The sequence below is a fragment of the Phalacrocorax carbo genome, chromosome 25 (assembly GCF_963921805.1).
Source record: "Phalacrocorax carbo chromosome 25, bPhaCar2.1, whole genome shotgun sequence".
NCBI classification, from domain to species: Eukaryota; Metazoa; Chordata; class Aves; order Suliformes; family Phalacrocoracidae; genus Phalacrocorax; species Phalacrocorax carbo.
The window spans coordinates 3,683,803-3,704,020 of NC_087537.1; the positions used below are offsets into that span (position 1 = coordinate 3,683,803).

Below are 20,218 nucleotides of genomic sequence, written 5' to 3' on the forward strand. Positions count from 1 at the left end.
GGGATGAATCACGCCGGGCCGGGGCCGCGGTGAGTCACGGCGGGGGCCGGGCGGGGCGGCGCGGGGCACACGTGCGTGCACGCGGGACACGCGCGGACACACACGCGTGGGTGCCCGAGGAGTGGGAGGCTGAAGGCGGGGCGGCGGCGGGAGGGACCCACGGGGCTGGAGAGGGGCGGACCAAGGGACGTGCAGGCGGGACGGACGGACAGACCCGGGGGGGGGCGGGCGGTGCTGCCACCTCCCCTTTAAGAGGCGCGGCCGCATTCCTGCCTGCCGACAGGCGGCGCGGGGCCCTTAAAGGGGACGTTCCCGCCCGCCTCCTCCCGGGGCCGCGGGTTCGCGTCCCGCCCCAGTCGCTTCCGCCTCCGGGGCCCGGGCCGCGCCGCTGCCATGGTAACGGAGGGGACACCGGGGCGGCCCCGGCCGGTGGGGGGCAGGTTTGGGGACCCTATGCTGGGGGGGGGGGGGCCTGGCCCGAGAGAGGTTTGGGGCTTTTATGGGCGGGTTTGGGGTCCCCACGGTGTGGGGGGGGCCCGGCCCGGAGGGGCTTGGTTTGGGGTCTCCATGGGGAGGGGGCCTGGCCCAGAGAGGCAGGTTTGAGGTCATACGGTGGGGGACCCGGGCTGAGGGTACGTTTGGGGTCCCCACGGGGGGGCAGAGCCTCCTCCCTGGCCCCATGGGGTCCCTGCAGGGTGGGCCCAGTGGTGGGGTGCAGGGTGTCCCCCCAGTTCCCCGGGAGGGAGGGAGCGGGGACCCCCCTGGGCCTCTGGTGGGGCAGGGTGGCTTGGGGGTCCCCACTGGGCAGGGGGGCACCCCATGACGGCAGCTGGGGGTCCCCCACGTCCTTACCCCCACCCCATTCCTTCAGGCCTGTCGCCTCCAGAAGCTGTTCGGGGCCGACGGGGACCTGGCGGACGAGGTGAGGGACCGGGCAGGACCTGCCTGGCACCGGTGGTGGCCGTGGGGACACCAGTGACGGCCGTGGGGACACCAGCTGGGCCTGGTGGCACCCCAGCACCCCGAGTTGCCCCACCAGGGTGGCTTTAACCTGCCCAACGGGTGCTGGCAACTTGTTAAGTGGCATTAACTCATTAAGAGTTTTCGTGCTCTTGGCTTTAATCCCCAGGGGCCATTGGGGCAGGGTCCTGCGCTGGCCTGGTCACCCCGTGGGTGGCTCTGGGGGGGGCACACGGGGGACACAGGGCTGTCTGGCTGCCCGGTGCCTTCTCTTCTCGCAGGATTTTCTCTCTGCCGTGGAGGATGCAGAGAACCAGTTTGCTGTCCCTGGACGTTTGTCACCCAGCGGTGGCCTGTCCCCAGCCCCCAGCCTGCAGCCCGTCCGCCCGCTGGGACCCCAGCTTGGTCACCATGCCAGTAAAGCCCCCGGCCTGCGGCCCCTTGCTGGGCAGGGGGAGCAGCCCGTGGGCTGCCGGGGACCCCCAGCCGGGGGAGCGGCCCCCCAGGATGAGCTGGACAACGATCTCCTCCTGGCCGCCTGCATGGAGCTGGAGGGCCCCGAGCTGCCGGCGGGGGCTGGTGCTGCCCGGCCGCCCCCAGGCCGGTGGGACAAGCACCCACAGATCCGTGCGGGGCAGGGGAGCCCCCAGGAATGGGCAGCCCCCAAGAAGCTACGTGTGGGAGAAGAGCTGGTGTCCTCAGGTTCTGGGGGGCAGGAGGAGAAGCAGGACCCCCTGCCCACCCCACAGGCAGCTCCCGCTCCCAAGCTGGTGCTGCGGCCCAGCGCAGCCTGTGCCTACCCGCCCCAACCCCCCACTCCCCTGGGAAAGCCGGGCAGGTCCTGGGGGTCCAGCCCTGTTCCCCAGGGCCCAGCCCTAAGGCCTTTCCAAGTGTCCCCGTGCCAGCCAGGAGCGAGCAGTTCCTCCATGGGGCTGCGGGTGCCGCAGACCCCCACAGCACCCCGGCAGAGCTGCCCCCCACCCCAGCTGCCCCCTGCCCACCCGCCGGCCTTGATGAGCTGTGTGGAGCCCCCAGCAAGGCAGCCACTCAGGCCGGCGCTGGGCAGCCTGCAGACGCCGGTGGTCACCAACCACCTGGTGCAGCTGGTGACGGCGGCCAGCAAAGCGCCCGGAGCCACCCCCCGTCTCCCACCGCATGGGAAGACTCGCCGGTTCCCGGGGCCCGCCGGGATCCTGCCTCAGCAGGTAGGTCCAGGGGATGGGACGGGAGCAGCTGGTGAAGGGATGCAAAACCCTGGGGCAGCATCAGAGCCTCCCCTGGGTGCCCTGTGATGTCTCTCTCTCTCTCTCCCATAAGCGTGCTGGGAAGCACCTGGAGGAGATCCTTGTTTCTGCTCCCCAGACTCCGGCTCATGGGGCTGTGGCAAAGCCGCGCACGGAGGTAACCCCTGCTCTGGTGCAGACCCGGCACTGCTGCGGGCAGTCCCCAGGCCCTGGCTTTGAGGGTGATGCTGGAAGGGGTGGGGGTCCCTGGGGCTCCCCCATGCTGTGCCGGGGCTGCGAGGCGTGCTGGCGCAGCTCTAGGGTTGTGACCGTGACCACGGTTGTCCTGTGAACCCAGGGACTGCCCAGCTCCTCCCCACCCACGGAAGAGGATTTCGGGAAGGGCCCCTGGCTTGCCATGAAGACGGAGCTAGGGCTGGACGAGAGGGACCCCAGCTGCTTCCTCAGGACCTACAGCGTGATCATGGTGCTGCGGAAGGTGAGGGGGGAGCTGGCCCTGGGGACTTGGCTTCCCAGCTCTCCCCTTGCCCCTTGGAGCCATTTCCAGGGCCAGGCATTGGTGTGGGGAGGGGGCTGAGCTGGGCTGCCTGTGGATCTCTGGTGGCCTTGCGGGGCTGCCCTCAGGGACATCGGTATGACGAGGGTCTGTGTGTACAGGCAGCCTTGAAGCAGCTCCCAAAGAACAAGGTCCCCAGCATGGCGGTAATGATCAAGACCCTGACCAGGACCAACGTTGATGCTGGTGCTGTGTTCAGGGACCCGACTGGTAAGCACAGCCGTGCTCGTGCCTGGGTCGGGCTGGGGCTCCCAGCCGTCACTCCTTGTGGCTAACGGGTCCCCTCCTTGTCCGCAGGAGAGATGCAGGGCACGGTCCATCGCCTGCTGCTGGAAGAGAGACAGAGTGAGCTCAGACCTGGCTCGGTGCTGCTGCTGAAGCAGGTAGGAGATGCAGAGGCAGATCTCTGGCAGCAGCCACACGTTTGGGGCTGTTTCTGCCACAGGCACCATGATCAACCCATGATCACCACCAGCTGCTGGGCTCCCATCCCACGGGAATGGGATGAGGGGCTCTGCCAGCTCCTCCCCAGGCTGCGGCTGGTGGTGCCATCGCAAGCTGGAGCTCTGGCTCCAACCCACGGCTCTGTCCTCACAGGTGGGTGTCTTCTCCCCATCCCACCGCAACCACTACCTCAATGTCACCCCCAACAACCTGCTCAAGATCTACCCGCCGGAGCCCGAGGGCAGCTTCTCGCAGCCGTTGCCAGCGCAGCAGGAGGTGAGAGAGGGCAGGGTGCTGCTGGCCCTGGAGGCACAGGGATGTTGGGGACCCCCTGAGGATATTACCGGGGGGTCTGGACTGCAGGGACCCTCACAAGCCACCAGGGAGGAAGGGGGAGGTTTGGGAGGGGCAGATAAATCCTCCTGTGGGTCCCCAGCAGTTCATCCCCACTGGGTTTTGCAGGTCCCTGCCCAGGCTGGGCTACTCCGGGAGCTCCCCGTGCAGCCCCCCCGGGGCATCCCTGCCCCTGGGGACTGGGGACGGTGGCAGACAAGCAGCCACAGCACAGAGCAGTCTCCTGGGGGCTTCTCCCTGCACCTGCAGAGCCCTGGGCCTGGGCGAGAAGAGGCGGTGGGAGCTGATGGCTGCGACATGGGTGAGCTGGACCTGCACTATGTGGGGAGGAAAAGGTCGATGTCCTGTGGAAAACAGGTCCTGGCCTTGGGCAGTGTCTCCCCTCCCCTGTAATGCCAATGGGCGTCTTGTCCCACCACGTCCCTGGTATGTGGAGTTGATTATTCCTCTATACACGTGTAAAACTCGTGCGTTTCATCCTCCCTGTGCCTGTGCAGATGACCTGGACGGGCTCCTGGGAGAGCTGCCTGAAGATTTTTTCTCCACTCCGGCCCAAGCTGACTGCTGCTGACCTCAGGGAGCTGCGGCACGGCCGGGGAGATGGTTACTGCTGGCATGGCCTGGGCTGCACCATGGCCTGGTGAGGAGGACACCGAGCAAGCAGGCGAGGCACTGCCTGCCCGCCTGCTCCTTTCTGTCTGTTGTGTTTGCTCTGGAGCCGAGAGCTGGGGGAAACCGGGGAGTCCGGGGTAGACACGGCCTCAGCACCTGTCCCCACTCCTCCGGGCGGGCTGGCCCCTCTCGGCTCCCAAACCCGCATTAAAGGGCTGTTCTGTCCCTGCCTTGCCCTGTGTGTTCATGTGTCACCATCCTCTCTGCCACTGCAGCCAGCAGTGCCCCTCTGTCCCTTCTCTGCTGAGCTCCAGCACCCCAAACCCTTCCCCTGGGGGTGTCCCTGCTCTCCCTCTCCTCTCCCTGCAGGGTTGGGGAGTACCCAGGGCCCAGCCCAGCCCCTTCAGACTGTCCCCTCTCGCACCCACCAACAGGTTAAACTCCCTGGCAGCCCTGTGCCAATGTGACTCTGTTTACCAGCCCAGGGAAGTTATTTATAGGGCGGCCTGGCCTGGGCCCTTGATTCAGCATTTGTCCGTGGGGTGCAGCCCTATTTACAGCCCCAGCCAGGCGCAGAAGGCAGCTCGCAGCACCCCGAGCCTCCCCCTGCCCTCCCAGGATACCCATGGCCCAGGAAACCTTCGCCTTCACCTCCTCCGCCCTGCGCTCGCTGCGGCTCCAGCGGGAGCTGCTGGAGCAGGAGGATCGCCGGCGAGCCCTGGCCTGGGAATCAGCCACGCGGCGGTTCCTGCCGGCAGCCCCCCGGCGTCCCCTGACCCCCGCCCGGCGTACCCAGTACTGCCGCGACCCCGCCGTCCACAACGCCCTGTACACTGGGGACCTCGTGCGCATCAAGAGCATCTTCACGGATGAGACTACTGCAAATCTGGTCCTGGAGACGGTCAGCGAGGAGCTGGTGTGGTCGCCTGAGCAGGGTATGGGGCCAGGGGCTGCGTGGGGCCGGGGGGCTCCCTTCCGTTCCCCCTGGGCTCCCTGCAAAATAACGGGTGGAGCCTGGGCAAGGAGTGAGGGCTGAGGGTGCAGCTCCTGGGGGGAGGAGGGCTGCCTGCTCTGATCTGGGGGTGGTGGGACAGGGAGGGTGCCCTAGGAAAGGGGGGGGTGATCCTGGTTTGCTTGTGGTGGAGGTGGGGGGATGTCGGGGTTCGCAACCCCTGGGCCGGGGTCTGGTGTTGGGTGGGCGGGCAGGCCTGGGCTAGGCCCCACGAGTGCTCCCCCCCGGCTGACGCCTGCCTATCTGGCAGGCCTGTGGGTGCTGAGCCCCCGCCGGCAGCAGACGTCAGCCCTGCGTATCGCCGCCAGCCGTGGCTACAGCGACTGTGCGCGGCACCTGCTGCTGCAGGGAGCCGAGGTGGACGCGGTGGTAGGGGGCCGGGCCCCCCTGCACGACAGTGCCGCCGCCCCCCGCCCCGACTGCACCCGCCTGCTCCTGGCCTTCGGCGGCGACCCCAACCTGCTGAGCGCCGAGGGCTCGGCACCCCTGCACCTCTGCACCGAGCCCGACAGCCTGCCGTATGCCCCGCCCCTCGCCCCGCCCCCAAGGACCACGCCTCTCGTTTGCATACAGAGCCCCGCCCCCTCACACACCCCACCCATGCCCCAGCCAACCCTGCAGGGAGGGCCCTCTCCAAGGGGTGGCCTCATCTGCATGTTGGGCTCCGCCCACTCAATCTGCATACCGTACACCACCCACATGGCCACTGTCATCTGCATGCCAAAGCCCCGCCCATGCACTAAGCTCCTCCCACACCCTCCTCTGCATGCCAAGGACCACCCCACACACCCACCAGCAAATCTCCACCCACATGCTGAGGCCCGCCCCCAACTGGCACGCTCATTTGCATGCTAGGCTCCACCTCCCACCCAAGCCACACCTACCACTTTTAAGCCCCACCCCCTGGGTTTAGCCCCACCCAAGCACCAGCCACACATGGAGCCAGAGCCCCGCCCCCGGAGCCAGAGCCCCGCCCCCGGCCCCACTCCAAAGCCAGGCCCTGCCCCTAGGTACAAGCCCTGCCCTTCCAGGGCTCCCTGGGGAGGACCCCCCCCACCCCTTCCCCCCCCGCAGCACCCATGTCCCTGCAGTCCTGGAGAGTGGCCCTGGGGAGGGGGGGGGTCCCTAGGGGCTGTTGGGGTGGGGAAGCCCAGGCGATACTGGGGGTCTCAGGGAGTGCCCCCAGCCCCAGTTCACCTGTGTGTGCCCCCCCCCCAGGTGCGCGGAGCTGCTGCTGGCACACGGGGCGCGGGTGAACCTGGGGACGCGGGACCGGCAGGTGACAGCCCTGCACGTGGCGGCACGGCAGGGGCTGGTGGCCCACGTGGAGCTGTACCTGCGCCACGGGGCCGACCCCTCGCGCCGCAGCCGCCAGGGCGAGACCCCCCTCAACGCCGCCTGCGCCGCCGCCGAGCGCCCGGAGGACGCCGAGCGTTACTACCAGGTGGCCCAACGGCTGCTGGTGGCCGGCGCCGACGCCGGTGCCGCGGGCCGCAAGGACCACACGCCGCTGCACAACGCCTGCAGTAACGGGCAGCCGCGGCTGGTGCGGCTGCTGCTGTGCCATGGGGCCGACGCCACCGTCCCCAACTGCGCCGGCTACACCCCCATGGACTGCGCCCTCCACGCCGTCGAGGAGTACCGGGACCAGCAGCCCGAGGAAACCATCGCCCTCCTCTTCGACTACGGCGCCGCCCCTGTCCACCCCAAGGTGGGTGATCGGGGCGGTGACGGGGGTGCGGCGGCGGCGGGGTGTCCCCCTCACCTCGGTGACACAGCTCTGCCGACAGATGCTCAAGTTCTGCTGCCGGCACCCGCCAGCGCTGGAGGTGGTGCTCAATGCCTATGACCGCATCCCCCCCGCCGAGAGCTGGGTGGGGGCCGTGCCCCCGGAGCTGTGGGAGGTAAGGGGGTGGCTGAGGTGGCCACCAGCCCCCAGGCTTGTGTCAGCACTGGGGTGGCCAGCAGGAGCCGGGCAGGGATGGGGCCCCTGTGCTCGGCCCTGGGGAGGCCCCACCTCGAATGCTGGGCTCAGGTTTGGGCCCCTCGGGACAAGAAGGGCCTTGAGGGGCTGGAGCGTGTCCAGAGAAGGGCAGCGGGGCTGGGGCAGGGTCTGGAGCACAAGTGTGCTGGGGGTCGGCTGGGGGGGCTGGGGGGGTTTAGCCTGGAGAAGAGGGGGCTGAGGGGAGCCCTTCTCGCTCTCTGCAGCTGCCTGAGAGGGGCTGGAGTGAGGGGGGGGGGTCGGTCTCTGCTCCCAAGTCACCAGCGACGGGATGAGAGGGAACGGCCTCAAGCTGCGCCAGGGGAAGTTGGAGATGAGGGAAAATGCCTTCCCTGCCAGAGCGGTCAGGCCCTGGCACAGGCTGCCCAGAGAGGTGGGGGAGTCACCGTCCCTGGGGGGGTTCAGAAAACCTGTAGACGTGGCCCTTGGGGACATGGGTTGGAGCCCTGGGGGTGTTGATTGACAATTGGACTTGATGATCCGAGAGGTCTTTCCCAACCCTAACAATTCCAGGGGCTGCGGGGTGCCCTGTTCCATGTGCCCCCCAGGTCACTCACCCCCCTCCCTGTCCATCCCCTCCCTTCTCCAGGAGCACCAGGATTTCTACGCCTCGGCCGTGCGCATGGCGGGGCAGCCCCGGCGGCTCCAGCACCTGGCCCGCTGCGCCGTCCGGCGGCACCTGGGCGCCCGCTGCCACGCCACCGTCCCCAAGCTGGCCCTGCCACCCCCCCTGCGCCGCTACCTCCAGCTGCCCCCCGAGGGGCTCATCTCTTGAGGGCACCCCCCAGCCCCCACCGCCCTCTCGGGGCGATAAGGTAGGGGGTTGGCTCTGTGTCCCCCACTGGGCGGAGGCCCCACCAAGTGTCCTGGTGTGAATAAAGGATGTGACAGAGGTGGCTCTCGGGTGGCTCTTGGGGTGTCCCCTGGGGCATCCCCTTCCCCACGGGGACTGGCAGGGCAATGGCTGCTGCACCGGGTGAGAGAGGGCAGAGGGTCATGGGGACCGGGAGCGGAGGTGACGGACAGGGGCTGGGGAGGACAGGGGCTGGCGGGGGGAGGTGACAGGCCCAGGGGAGGTGACAGCCATGCCCAGAGGGGTCAGGCCCAGGGGAGGTGACAGGCCCAGGGGAGGTGACAGCCATGCCCAGAGGGGTCAGGCCTGGGCGGTGACAGCTGGGCCCGGGGGCGGTGACAGGCCCCAGGGACACACGATGCCCCAAAGCCCCGCCCCCACGCCGTGACCCCGCCCATCAAGCCCCGCCCATCACCGCAGACCATGCCCGTTCCCTCAGCCTGGAGGCGTGGCCCGAGCGCTCCGCCTTTCCTTCCCGACGCCATCAGCGCGCGCCGGGACACGCCTAGTGGGCGTGGCGGCGCGGCAGTTACGCGCTGCGTGCGCGCCCCGCCCCCCTCCCCCGCATTCCCCCCCTCCCCGCCCTCGTCCCTCCCGCCGCGGCAGCGGCGGCGGCGCTGTGACGTGGCGCTTCCGGCGCGCGGGCGGCGGCGGGAGGTGGTGAGTGAGGGAGGGAGGGAGGGAGGGGGGTAGTGCGGGCGGGGCCGGGGACACGGACACCGGGACCCCCCTCAGAACCACCGGGACCCTCCCCGGGCCTGTCGGGGATTCCCGGGATACCCCCCGGAACGACCTCGGGCTCTCCCCGGGATCCCTCGAGCCTGTCAGGGACCCTCGGGACAACCCCGGGCCTGTTGGGGATCCCCCCGGACCCCTCTGGAACCCCACCGGAGGCCCCCCGAGCCAGCCAGGGACCCCCCAGAATCCCCCCGGAACGCCGGGGGAATCCCCCGATCGTTCAGGGACACCCGGGACATCGCCCCCGGACCCCTCTGGACCCACCCCCGGGACCCCCGCGGGCCTGTCAGGGTCCCCCGGGCCCCGCGGGACCCCCCGCGGGCCTCCCCAGGCCCGGCAAGGACGTCCCCACCCCCCCACCCCGCCCCGGACACCCTGGGCCTCCCCGGGGCCCTGCCGGGGCCTCCCCCCGCAGCCCCGGGCCTGCACCGCCCCCCTCAGGGGGTCCGACTCCCACCGGGGCAGGAGGGGGAGGCCGGGCGAGGGGCCGCTGCGGGAGGAACCGGGAGAGCTTTGCCCGCCGTGAGCCGGGCTCCTCGCCCCGCTGACGGCCGCTGCTCTGCCTCCTCCCAGGAGCTGCTCGGCGGTAGCGTGACCCCAGCGGGGCACCGAGGGGCAGCGGGAGCCCACCGGGACCCTGCCCGGCTCCGGCTGCAATTACAGGTGCCGCGTTCGTGATCGGCGCGGGGGAAGCGACAGCATCGCCCTCCGTCCCGGCGCGGACGAGGTAATCGCTCCTGAGCCATCAATTCTGCCTCCTCAGAGCAATCCCGCGTTCGCCAAGGGGCTGCCCCCTCCCCTGCCCACTCAGAGCTCCCCACGCCTGTGGGGCTGCCCCACGGGCATCGCCCTGGCCCTTGCTCGCGCTGATTTAGTATCTCGATAACAAAAAGGAAACGTCTGCAGTGAAGAAACCTCCCTTCCTTCCAGGTCTTTGCGCCGTTGGAGCAGCAGCAGGATTTACTTTGAGGCCGAACGCAACCACGGAGCAGCCCCGGGGGTTCCCGCTGCCGCCACACGGCCAGTTCGTGCCCGTCCTGGGGGTTTTGTGGTGGAGTTGAGCCAAAAAGCAAGCTGCTGGGGTGGTGGGGGGTGGGGAATCCAGCTCCAAAATGGAGCCCCTCGCCGCCACCTTCATCCAAGGGGTGGGGGACGAGGTGACGGTGGCGGCCGGTGTCGTGGTGCTGGTCCTGGCTCTGGTCCTGGCGTGGCTGTCCACCTACGTTGCTGACAGCAGCAACCAGCTTCTGGGAACGATTGTCGCGGTGGGGGACTCCGCTGTCATCCGGCTTGGCCACGTGGAGGGGTACGTGGGGACGGCAGGGGCTGCCGAAGCCCTGGAGCCCCCCGGGGTCCCCGAAAACTCAGAGGAGAAGACGGAAGAGGAAGGGGGGGCAGCGTCGGGGCCAGCGGCGGAGCAGGGGGCCAGCGGCAGCGCCCCCGACCCCAGCCTGGAGCAGCTGCTGGACATCCGGAGCTCGCCGAAACAGACCTCGGGCGCTGAGCCCGGCGCCCTGGGGGGGCCGCCCGCCGCAGCGGGGAGCGACCTGTGCTCCGGCCTCATCAAGATCCGCCTCAAATTCCTCAACGACACGGAGGAGGTGGCCGAGGTCCGGCCCGAGGACACCGTGGGGGGCCTTAAGAGGTAAGTCCCGAGGGAGCGCTGCCTGGTGGCAAACCCACCCACGGCTCTGTGTGTCCCCCTTGTACAACCAGCCCCTGCCCAACCCATCTGCCCGAGAACAGCAGAGGGGTTTCAGCTGTTCTCGCCGCGCTGCCGCCCCCGTGCTTTGCCGAGGGATCCCTCCAAAAACAACGAGGAGCTATAATGAGTTTAAAAGACAAGAGGGTGCATGGTGGCAGCACTGTCGCTGTCCCCCGAGCTGCAACCCTCATCGATTTTACGATGGGGGCGGTTTCCCCCAGCCCCACTCACTTTAGGTGCCTCTGTGAGCCCATCCCTGCCGCCTTCTCTCCTGCAGCAAATATTTCCCGGGCCAGGAGAGCCAGATGAAGTTCATCTATCGCGGGCAGCTGCTGCAGGACCAGGGGCGGACGCTGCGCTCGCTCCACATCACGGACAACTGCGTCATCCACTGCCACCGCTCCCGGAGCGCCGCTGCCGCCGCGCCTGACCCCAGTGCCGCCACTGCCGCCCCCGACACCAGCGACCTCCCCCTCGGCACGGGGAACCTGATGGTCCTCGCCATCGTGGTGGTGCTGGCAGTCACCTGGTATCTCCGCATCAACTACCGGCAGCTCTTCACCGCCCCGGCTACCGTCTCCTTGATCGGTGTCACCTTCCTGTTCAGCTTCCTGGTGTTCGGGATGTATGGACAGTAGGGACGCGACGGCGGGTGCCGCGGCCTCCCTGCAGCCCGTCCCCATGGGAGCGCGGCGCTCGGGCGGGTGCCGCTTTCTCCGCTGCGGCCTTACGGTGACCAGAGCTGGCGCGGGGGGAGCTTGGTGCATCCTTCTCCGTCTTGGTGCTGGACTTTGTCCCCCCCCAAGAAGGGGCTGCGCTCCCCCCAGACGTCATCCCCCTCCCTCCCAGCCCCAAGCTCGGCTCTGGGGAGGAGAGCCGCGCTCCGTTCCTGCCCTCCGCTCCTCTCCCAGCGCGTGTGCCAGCTCTGCAGACTCCAGCGAGCTCCCACGCTCGCTCAGGACAGTGTCGCACCCCCCCACCCATCCTGCCCCATCCCCTTTTCTGGGGCAGGCTCTCGGCCGCGGTGACGGGCAGGGCAGGTACGAGCCCAGGGTGCCGCACCGGAACGGGCTGCGGCTTCCTCTCAGAGACTTTAAAGCAAATAAAAGGTGTAACGTCAGCCCGAGCGTTCGCCTTCCTGCCTGAGGGGCGGCGGCTGGTGAAACCGCAGCCAGCTCGCCACCCTGCTGCCTTCCCCCCACTTTTGGGAAGTACTTGTTCAAAAAAACAAAAAACAAACCACCCCAAAAAAGACAGACCCCCAGTTGGATTTCAGTAAATCGAGGGGTGGGAGCTGAGCTGGGCTGGGGTGTGTGTGTGTTTGCAACGGCCCTGCTTAATTAAACACAGGTAATTAAGCAGGGTCCTGGCACCGCACAGCAGCCACGAGCCGGAGATACCAAGTCAAGATGCAGTTTTATTTACAGGGGCAGCCACAACCCACTAATGGGACACACAGACCTTACAACGGCTCAACTACCCGTACGGGATGGAGTACGTGCGCAAAAAATACAAGTCTCAAGCCCAGGGGGGACCCGGGGTGGGGCGGGGGGGGCCACTGGCTCTGCCACATGGGTGAGGACACAGACCCCAGGGGGGTGACAGGGCACCTCCAGGCCCCCCAGCCCCATTACGCCCCTTGGACCCCAAATTGCGGCCCTTCTCCTGAAGCCGGAGGGGCTGGGGTCGTCCCTTTGGGTCACTGTGCCCTCCCCAGGCGGTGGGAAGGGGGGGACCCAGGGTGGTCGCCCCCCCCGCCCCGCCCAGGGCACGCGAAGGCCAGCTCGGCGTGCTCTGGTGGCCAGGGCCCCCCCAGCCCCAAAGCTGTGCCAGGAGCTACCGCCAGCCACAGCAGGGAGGGACCATAGGGGTCCCCATGCACCTGGGGAGCCCCCCCCCAGCAGTTTGGGGTGCCCAGGGCTCTGTGGGGACACCCCAGCTCCTGCCACAGCACTAGCCTTTAGCAGCAGTTTTAAAACAATAGTGAATCCAGAGGCGAGAGCACCATAATTTGCGAGACCCACCGAAGTGACCGGCCACCCTCACAGCAAGGGGGGGGGGACAGGAGCAGCTCGCCCCCACCCCAGACACTACAGCTGACCTTGGGGTGTCAGACAGCTGGGGGGGGGAAGCAGGAGTCCACAATGGTGGGGGCTGAGCCAACCCTGTCCCCCCCAACCCCCCCGTGACAGAAAACAGCCAGAGGGACTCCCTTCCCCAGGCCCGCACAGCGGGGCGCTGGGCCCGTCCCCCTCCCCCAGCTTAAGCGTGGAGCTTGTGGGGGTACAAACACCAGCCAGAGCTGGTAGGGTGGGGGGGGTCCCCAAAGGACCACCCCCTCCGCCCCGACTGCAGCAGCAGGCCCCCAGACATGCAGGGACACAGCACTGCCCTGGGGCTGCCAGCCTGGGGGGGGGGCTCTGCCTTGAAGCTGGGCGGTGGTACGTTCCCCCACCCCCCCAGTTTGCGCTGGGGGTGGGGTGGGGTACGGCTGCCCCCAGCCCAGCCAGGGACACAGGATGTCCCCCCTCTCCACACTCAAGAGGCCAATTTGGAGCAGGGAAGGTGACAGCAGCTTCCCCCCACCCTGAACTGGGGCCAGAGCCCCTCTGTCCCCCACAAACAGCCCCAAACATGAAGGATGCAGCATGCAGACCACCCCCCTCCAGGACCCCCGGGGCCTGGGCAAGCCCTGCGGAGCCCCAGACACTCCCTGGCAGCCAAATCCAGCCACTTACAGCAGATTGAGGATGTGAGGGGGGCCCCGCTTGTTTCCTCTGAGCAGGAAAAAGCACCCCCCCTTGAGCCAGCCCGACCAGCGAGTGCCAGCCCAGGGCACGGAGAGGGGGAGCAACCCCAGGCCAGGGGCTGACCCCAAAACTGCTGGGGCAGGAGGGATCTGCACCCCCATCGCCCCGCTCCAGGGCTGCCCTGGGAGCACCCGGTGCCCCCTGCCCTGCTGGGGTAAGGGTGCTCTGGAGGAGCGAGCGTGGGAGGGGGCAGAGCCAGGTTTTTTTTGGGGGGGGGGGCAGTTGGAAGGGAAGGGGGTGCTGTGTGCCCCATCTCCAAGTGAGACACCCCCTCAGAGCTCCGATGGGAACCCCACATACAAAAACTATGTCACAGAATAAATAGAGGCTCCGGGGTGGGGGGGTGGGTGGAGAAAGGGGGGGCTTCCAAATCCAGGCCCCCCTCCCTCCCCTACCCCCTGCAGCGACGGCCAAGTCCTCCATCCTCCGCGCCCTGGGTACCCGCTTTGTGTCCGAATCGCAGAGCTGCCCCAGCTGGGGTGGGAGGGCCTGCCCTGGCCCGTGTCCGTCTGTCTGTCCGTCCATTCCCCCCCCACCCCCTCAGCTCCGCTGCGCTCAGTTGATGTCGTCGTAGATGCTGGGGGTGTGGGGCGCGGGGGGTTTGGGCTTCTTCTTCTTGCTGGAGCCGAGCCCTGGGGCGCCACTCACCAGCCCCAAGTGGGGCTTCTTCTTCTTGGTCTTGCGGGACTCAGAGTTGTTTGTACCTTGGGGGTGGGGGGAAGGGAGGAGATGAGGGTGTTGGGGAAAGCTGGGACAGCATGAGCACCCCCAAAGCACAGAGGATCCCCCCATCACCAGGAAAGTACCCCAAAATGTTTCCCCCACCCCAGGAAGGTGGGTCCCAGCAGATAATCTAGGGATTCTTTGAGGTGGCTTTGGAGAGGCACGGTCTGTCTGTCTGTCCCCTCTTCTGCTGGGGAGATGCCAGGACTACACGGTTTTACCCCCCTAGAGGGGTCTGTGCCGCAGGATCTGCCCCCACCCCCCCCAAACACTCACTGGCTTTTGAGGAGGCCGAGTCTGAGGGCGAGATGTCGGAGGAGCCGTCCCACTGCAGCCGGCTCATGATGGCCTGGCTCTCCGCCACCTCGAAGCTGTCGTTCTCCACGCTGCCCTCCGCCTCGGGCAGGGACCTGGGAGGAGGTGTTACAGGGGTCCCCAGCCCCTGGGATGGGGGGGACAGAGCCCCCGGTGCTGCACCCCTTGACGTGAGGGAGATGCCAGGAGCTCGATCCAGCTCCCCGGGACCCGGCTGGGTTGCGCATCCCGATCCCGGCCTCCCCAGAGGTGTCCCTGTCCCCATCCCCACCCTGCTCGGGACCTGGGTGCCCCGTGCAGCCCCCCCAGTGGGGGCTCACAGTGGGTGCAGAGCCTCGTCCCCATCCCCACAGTGCCGGGACCTTCTGGACCCCGTGTGTGCTCACTTACGCAGAGGGACCGAGGAGGTAAACCCGGACCGATCTCCGCTGCTCATCTGTGTGCTGGGGACAACGCAGGGACCTGGCGGAGGAGGCACAGGGCTGAGTCAGGCATTTTGCTGTGCCCCCCACCACCCTCAGCTCCCATGGGGATCCAGGCACCCTGGGGGCACCCCCCAAAGTCCCTGCGGCCCTACACCAAGCGGGGAAAGCCCAGGAGGGTCTCACCTGGTGCACATCTTCTTGGTGTGCTCGGAGATCACCCCGCATTGCTGGGGAGAGAAGGAATGGGTGAGTGGGTGGAGGAGCAGCCACGCAGCCCTGAGGCTGCGCTCCACCACGATGGCCCTGCGGACCCCAACCTCCCAGTGCCATCCTGCCCCCCCAGACAGCCCAGTTCCACTGCCCCAGGCCACCACGGCCCCCAGGATCAGGGCCCTTCTGCTCAGCAGGGTGTGGGGCATCTCCAGGGGAAGATGCATGTCCCTGTCACCGCGTTCAGGTCATGGACGTTCCTGTTCCCAGCCTGGAAGCCAGCCCTGCCAGGGCAGAACTAAGCCAGGAGAGATCTTGGGGGTCCCAGTCCCCATGCATCCCATCCGCCTGGGGACGGGGCTTCTCTGCGCCTGTCGGTGCCTCCCGAGCCCCCACGTCCCAGGCACGCACCGTGGTGAGCAGCGTCCGCAGCTCCTCGGGGCCCAGCGTCTCGTAGTTGATCCCCGTCAAGTTGCTGTACTGTGGGGGGCAGAGAGCGGCGTCAGGGCCGGCGGGGGTCTGGGACAGGGCCATCAGGGGCTGTCAGGGGCCGGGGACCAGGGCCGTCCCGAGGGCCAGAGGGGGGGACCGGGTGCCATCTCCCTCCGCCCCAGGCTCACCTTGAAGGGATCGGGGTTCCCACCAATCTCGCCTGGAAGAGAGAAGGGGTAAGGAGGGTCCCCCGGGGGTCCCCCCGCTGCCACCAGCCCCATCCAGGGAGAGCCCCACCTCCGAACAAGCCCCGCCCACCCCCAAAGCCCCGCCCCATTCCTTGCTCCGATCCCCACAAGCCCCGCCCCCGCCGGAGCCCCGCCCCCGCCCCACCCACTCACCATTTTTGTGTTTCAGGGACTTGGACCTGCGGGGCGAGTTGGGGTTCTGCAACGAGAGCGGGGGCCGTTGGGGGGTGCAAGGTGCCACCCCCCGTGCCCCACATGCCCCCTGCCCCATCCCCCTCCCCCAGCAGCGCCCCCCACCCCCCAGCCCCCTCACCTTATCTGATTTCCTCTTCTTTGCTACAGGGAGAGACAGACAAGGGACAACTTTTACCTTTTCTGGTGGATTTAGCCCCAGCAGCTGCAGCAGCCACCGCCAGCCCACCATCCAGCCCCACTGCCGGGACCCTCCCCCTCCCCCGGGATGGGGTGTGGCAGTCAGGGACCCCCACACTTGGCTGCTCTCACCCCACCACCCACCGCATGCGTGCCCAGGGCCCCGGGTTCAAGAGCCACGGGGCAGCTGGGACGTGTTCCCCCACCCCTCAAAGGGGGTCAGGGACCCCCGGCCGAGCTGGCACCCGCACACCCTGCGTCCCCCCACCTTTCTTCTCAGAGCCGTAGGACCAGTCGTTGTCGTTGATGTCGTCGTTGTCCTCCTGGTCACTCTCCGACTTGTTCATGTTGTTGCTGCTCGCGATCCTGCACGGGGAAGGGAGGAAGGTCAGGGACCCACAGCTGGGATCCATCCCACACCCTCCCTGGCACCCCGAGATCCGCACCCGGCACCCCACCAGCTCCGCCATGCCCACCCCAGACGGCCCCAGCCCCAGACCCCAGCCCCAGCTGCCACCGAGGGAAGGGCGGGGACAGAGGAGCCAGGATTCCCAGTTTATTTTTCCAGGAAGGAAGCAAGAGGAGCTGCAGGTGGGACTGCAGGGTTGGGGGGCAAGGACTTGCACCCCCACAATGAAAACCAAGGAGGGGGGAGAGCCCGGATGCCCAGTTTCCATCCCACACTCCTCAGTGCTGAGATGCGGGTGCCCAAATCCTCTGCAACCCCCACTGAGAAGACAGGACAGCCCTACAGCCTCACTCCCGCTTTGTGCCTCGGTTCCCCCATGCAGGGGGGCACTGTGGGAGCCCCCAGCCCGGCGTTTTGGGGTGGGGGGACGCGCCCACCTCCGGTTGGCGATGCGGCTGCTGTTGCGGCCCATGCCCAGGCACTTCTCCAGGTGGGGGGCGAAGCGGGAGGCGGCGATGCTGCGGCTGCAGTTGGGGCACACGCACTCCTTGTTCTTCCACTGGTTGTAGACCTGCCCGAAGATGTCCACGCCGGGCTGGTCCACGATCTCTGTGAGAGGCACACGCGTCAGCCCCCCCGAGACCTCCCTCTGCTGTGGGGGCAGCGCTGGCCATGTCCCCCAGCTCCGGTGCTTTGCTCTCGGGGGGTCCCTTGAGCTGCTGGTCCCTTCCCAGACCCTCAGCATGGCTTTTGGGGCCTGACACCAGCGGCAGCACAGCCTGGGGGGGGTGTCTCTCCTACCCCCACCCACCCGTGCTCCCCCAGGGCAGAGCACTGTGCTTCGGCGCAATGTTTTTGGGGGTTCAGTTCACCCCAGGGGTTTACAACATGGCTCCTCTGGGATGGGCTGGTCATGTCCCGGCAGCACTGGCACTGCCGGAGGGACGCTCAGGCCACCGCGTGTTTAATCCTCCGCGGCACCGCTCGTGCCCAAATCCCTACACGTGGGATCGAACTGCCCCCCCCCCCCCGCCCCCCCCCCAGCCTCTCCGTGGCTCTTCCTGGTGGCACCGGGAGCGGGACACTCGCCGTGTCCCTGCTGCTGGCATCACCGCGTCCCCGGGGAGCTGCGGGGCGCTCACCGAAGTCCTTCATGCTGTCGGGGTCCGTGTCGTCCAAGAAGAAGTAGCCGCACTTGACCGCCCGGTGGACTTCAAAGCAGAGGCCCAGGCAGGCATCTTCCACCAGGTCCGTGTAGATCTCGTGCGCGATGGCCTGGGGCAAGGGTTGGGGCGGGGGGTAAATGACAGACTGTTAGAGACGATGAGGGAGGTAGGGGCTGTGGAGGGACAGATGGACAGCCTGGGGGGACAGACGGACAGCCCCGGGGGGGGCCGCTCACCTCCAGTTTGCTGTTATCCAGGCCAGACAAAGACATATCCTCCATTTTCATTTGCAACTGCTCACGGAGAAGTCACGCCGAACGCTCATAGCACAGGACACGCGGGGGGGGGTCTCGCTGGGGGAGGGTGGGGGGGAGGCAGGGGTCATGCTGGCACCTCGCCTGTGGCCTGCAGACCCCCCACCCTCCTCCCTTGACCCCACCCAGCCAAGAACCCACCTCACACCCCGGGGAACGGGCACCCCCTCTGGGGTGTCTCCAAGCCCCAAGAGGTAAAGTCCTGGGTCAAATCCCCTGAGGGATTGGGGGGGGTGGAGGGGTGCACAGGGGTCCCCCAACCTGGCAGCAACCCCCCCACGGAGCAGATCAAGGGAAGCCGGGGTCTCAGGTTTGGATCCGCTACCCGGTCCCCACCAAATCCCAGGCTGGCCTCTCCTTCCCGGGAGGGATGGCTGCTCCCCGCTCCTTTGCTCTGGATAAACACGGCCTCTCCTGGGCGGCCGCCATCGGGGGGGGATCCCCTGCGCCCCCACTGCCAGCCCGGGACGTGCCCGGCCGTCACCAAAGCATCAGGTCCCCCAGGAGCCCCCCCCACACCCCCAGCATCGTCCCTGGATTGCAGGTAGGGCACAGGGGACGCGGGGTGCCCTCCCCCATGCACCCCAAAGCTGTCCGTCCCCCCCACTCCGGGGGTGGGTGGGTGGGTTTTGCTGCATCACCTTCCCCTGAAGGGAGGGGAAAGGGCAGGGACGGGGACCACCACGTCCCCCCCCCTCCGCTGAGGGACCCCTCTTGCCCCTCCTTCCAACGGCCGGGCTAAAGGGGGGGCCCCAAACTCACGCCAAGACACCCCCCCCAAGCACTGCGCTGCCGCCAGCACCCACCAACGGCAGGGACTGGCCGGTGGTTTGCATCCCCCGGTTGTCACGGAGGGGGGGGGGTTCCGACCCAACCACTAGGGCGGGGCGGGACGGGGGGTCCCCGTGTGTCCGTGTGTCCCTCCTTGCACCCCAGCACCCGCTTCCGGGCCCGAGCCGGGGATTTCTTCCCTCGGCCGCGGAAAGAGGAAACACCGGCTGGCATCGGCTCAGACCTGCGCCGCCCTCGTCCCGTGGGGTCTTTCCTCCTGGACCCCCCGCCCCGACCCCCCTCCCTGGCTTGGGGTGGGGGGGCCGCTGTGGTGCAGGCAGGACCCCCCCCGGGGGGGGGAGGGGGGCTGCCTGGGGCTGCCCAGCCCCCCCCCCCGCTGCAGGCAGGCCTGCGGGCAGGGCCTGGAGGAGCCGAACAAAAGGGATGCAGGCACCCAGCTGGGGGGGGGGCTGCACCCAGCTGGGGGGGGGGGCTGCACCCAGCTGGGGGGGGGGGCTGCACCCTGCCTGTCCCCCCGGGGCAATGCCAGCCCGGGGGGGAGGGGACATGGCTGAGAGACCCCTGCGGGAGCCAGGTGCTGCATCAGGATGGGGGTTTTGTTTGGGGGGGGGGGGGGGGGGGGAAGGAGTAGGGGGCAGCTGGAGAGTGGGGAGGGGGGTCCCAGGACTGAGGGGTCCCTCACAGGGCGTGGGGGGAGGCGTATGGGGTCCGCTGGGGCGGGGGGCAAAGGTCAGGGGGGGCTTTCAGGATGCGGGGGGGGGGCACACACGCAGGGCTGCGGGGTCCCCGGGGGGTCCCGGCGCGGGAGCCGGGCGGTTCGGGGACCCCCGAGGGCCGGGACGAGAGGGGCCCCAAAGAAGCGCGGGGCGGGGCCCGGGGTCGTGCGGGGCGGGGTCGCCAGGCGCTCCCCTCCCCCCAGGCTGCAGGGCCCCACGGCGGGGCGGGGCCCCGGGAGCTCGGGGTCGGTCGGTCGGTCGGTCACTCACCGGCACGGAGGGGCCCACCGGGGCCGGGTCAGCACACCCCGCCGCTCCGCCGCGGGGCTCGGCGGCGGCTCGCCATGTTCGGCGGCGGCGGCGGCAGCGCCGCCCGCCCGCCCTCCCTGCCTCCCTCCCGGGGCCGGGGCCGGGCCGGGCCGGGGCGGGAGCGGTGCGCGGAGCGGGCGGGCCGGGCCTGGCGCTCCCTCCGCCCGGCGGCGGCGGCCCGAGGAGGGGGGGGGGGGGCGGGGGAGAGGGGCGGGGGAGAGGGGCGGGGCGCCGCACCCGGCGCGCGCACGGCCCGCCCCCGCGCCCGCCGCCAATGGGGAGGCGCCGTGAAGGGCGCGGCCAATGGGAGAGGGCCGTGGCCGCCGGCGTCGCGCGGGGCCGGTACCTGGTCGGAGGGCGGCGGGCGCCGGGGCGGGGCGGGAGGAGGGGGCGGGCCCTGAGGGGGTGTGGTCGGGGAGGGGGCGGGGCCGGGCCGGGGCGGGGCCTGGGGCTCTCCCTGCGGGCGCCCCGAGGCTTCCCGCCCCGGGCCCCTCTGC

The 20,218-nt window shown here is 68.9% G+C and overlaps 4 protein-coding genes across 5 annotated transcripts; 3 read left to right on the top strand and 1 right to left on the bottom strand.

Annotated features, from left to right (window-relative positions):
- The first annotated feature begins 260 nt into the window (after positions 1-260).
- Positions 261-4,395, top strand: HROB (homologous recombination factor with OB-fold). Its single transcript, XM_064473203.1, has 10 exons — positions 261-396; positions 872-922; positions 1,242-2,165; positions 2,278-2,361; positions 2,542-2,682; positions 2,862-2,970; positions 3,058-3,143; positions 3,358-3,480; positions 3,667-3,859; positions 4,056-4,395. Exons 1-10 carry the CDS (start codon positions 394-396, stop codon positions 4,127-4,129), a joined length of 1,788 nt encoding a protein of 595 aa, XP_064329273.1. The 5' UTR covers positions 261-393; the 3' UTR covers positions 4,130-4,395.
- Positions 4,396-4,700: 305 nt separating this feature from the next.
- Positions 4,701-8,076, top strand: ASB16 (ankyrin repeat and SOCS box containing 16). Of its 2 annotated transcripts, XM_064473258.1 has the most exons (5): positions 4,706-5,105; positions 5,433-5,700; positions 6,401-6,893; positions 6,973-7,086; positions 7,774-8,076. In XM_064473258.1, the coding sequence occupies exons 1-5, from the start codon at positions 4,796-4,798 to the stop codon at positions 7,957-7,959; spliced, it is 1,371 nt and encodes a 456-aa protein (XP_064329328.1). In that variant the 5' UTR covers positions 4,706-4,795; the 3' UTR covers positions 7,960-8,076. The 2 variants fall into 2 exon arrangements, with proteins under 2 accessions (XP_064329330.1, XP_064329328.1); XM_064473260.1 differs by lacking the exon at positions 6,973-7,086 and having other exon boundaries at positions 4,701-5,105.
- A 513-nt stretch (positions 8,077-8,589) lies between these two features.
- On the top strand, positions 8,590-11,600 carry TMUB2 (transmembrane and ubiquitin like domain containing 2). Its single transcript, XM_064473520.1, has 4 exons — positions 8,590-8,697; positions 9,349-9,502; positions 9,706-10,420; positions 10,758-11,600. Exons 3-4 carry the CDS (start codon positions 9,888-9,890, stop codon positions 11,116-11,118), a joined length of 894 nt encoding a protein of 297 aa, XP_064329590.1. The 5' UTR covers positions 8,590-8,697; positions 9,349-9,502; positions 9,706-9,887; the 3' UTR covers positions 11,119-11,600.
- Positions 11,601-11,877: 277 nt separating this feature from the next.
- On the bottom strand, positions 11,878-19,915 carry ATXN7L3 (ataxin 7 like 3). The gene is made up of 13 exons (XM_064473519.1): positions 19,683-19,915; positions 17,827-17,943; positions 17,567-17,699; positions 16,862-17,033; positions 16,284-16,381; positions 15,957-15,979; positions 15,797-15,842; positions 15,584-15,615; positions 15,375-15,443; positions 14,937-14,980; positions 14,719-14,790; positions 14,290-14,423; positions 11,878-13,994 (listed from the first exon to the last, which is right to left on the bottom strand). Exons 2-13 carry the CDS (start codon positions 17,875-17,877, stop codon positions 13,846-13,848), a joined length of 1,023 nt encoding a protein of 340 aa, XP_064329589.1. The 5' UTR covers positions 17,878-17,943; positions 19,683-19,915; the 3' UTR covers positions 11,878-13,845.
- Positions 19,916-20,218: the final 303 nt, after the last annotated feature.

Coding starts and splice junctions, on each gene's coding strand:
- ASB16 (XM_064473258.1), top strand. CDS start 4,796: ATGGCCCAGGAAACCTTCGCCTTCACCTCCTCCGCCCTGCGCTCGCTG. Junction 6,894..6,972: donor CCGCCCCTGTCCACCCCAAG/GTGGGTGATCGG, acceptor CTCTGCCGACAG/ATGCTCAAGTTCTGCTGCCG. Junction 7,087..7,773: donor TGCCCCCGGAGCTGTGGGAG/GTAAGGGGGTGG, acceptor TCCCTTCTCCAG/GAGCACCAGGATTTCTACGC.
- HROB (XM_064473203.1), top strand. Junction 2,362..2,541: donor TGGCAAAGCCGCGCACGGAG/GTAACCCCTGCT, acceptor CTGTGAACCCAG/GGACTGCCCAGCTCCTCCCC. Junction 2,971..3,057: donor TGTGTTCAGGGACCCGACTG/GTAAGCACAGCC, acceptor CCTTGTCCGCAG/GAGAGATGCAGGGCACGGTC.
- ATXN7L3 (XM_064473519.1), bottom strand. CDS start 17,877: ATGAAAATGGAGGATATGTCTTTGTCTGGCCTGGATAACAGCAAACTG. Junction 15,980..16,283: donor CTACGGCTCTGAGAAGAAAG/GTGGGGGGACGC, acceptor CTCTCCCTGTAG/CAAAGAAGAGGAAATCAGAT. Junction 15,444..15,583: donor GGAACCCCGATCCCTTCAAG/GTGAGCCTGGGG, acceptor TGCCCCCCACAG/TACAGCAACTTGACGGGGAT.
- TMUB2 (XM_064473520.1), top strand. CDS start 9,888: ATGGAGCCCCTCGCCGCCACCTTCATCCAAGGGGTGGGGGACGAGGTG. Junction 10,421..10,757: donor ACCGTGGGGGGCCTTAAGAG/GTAAGTCCCGAG, acceptor TCTCTCCTGCAG/CAAATATTTCCCGGGCCAGG.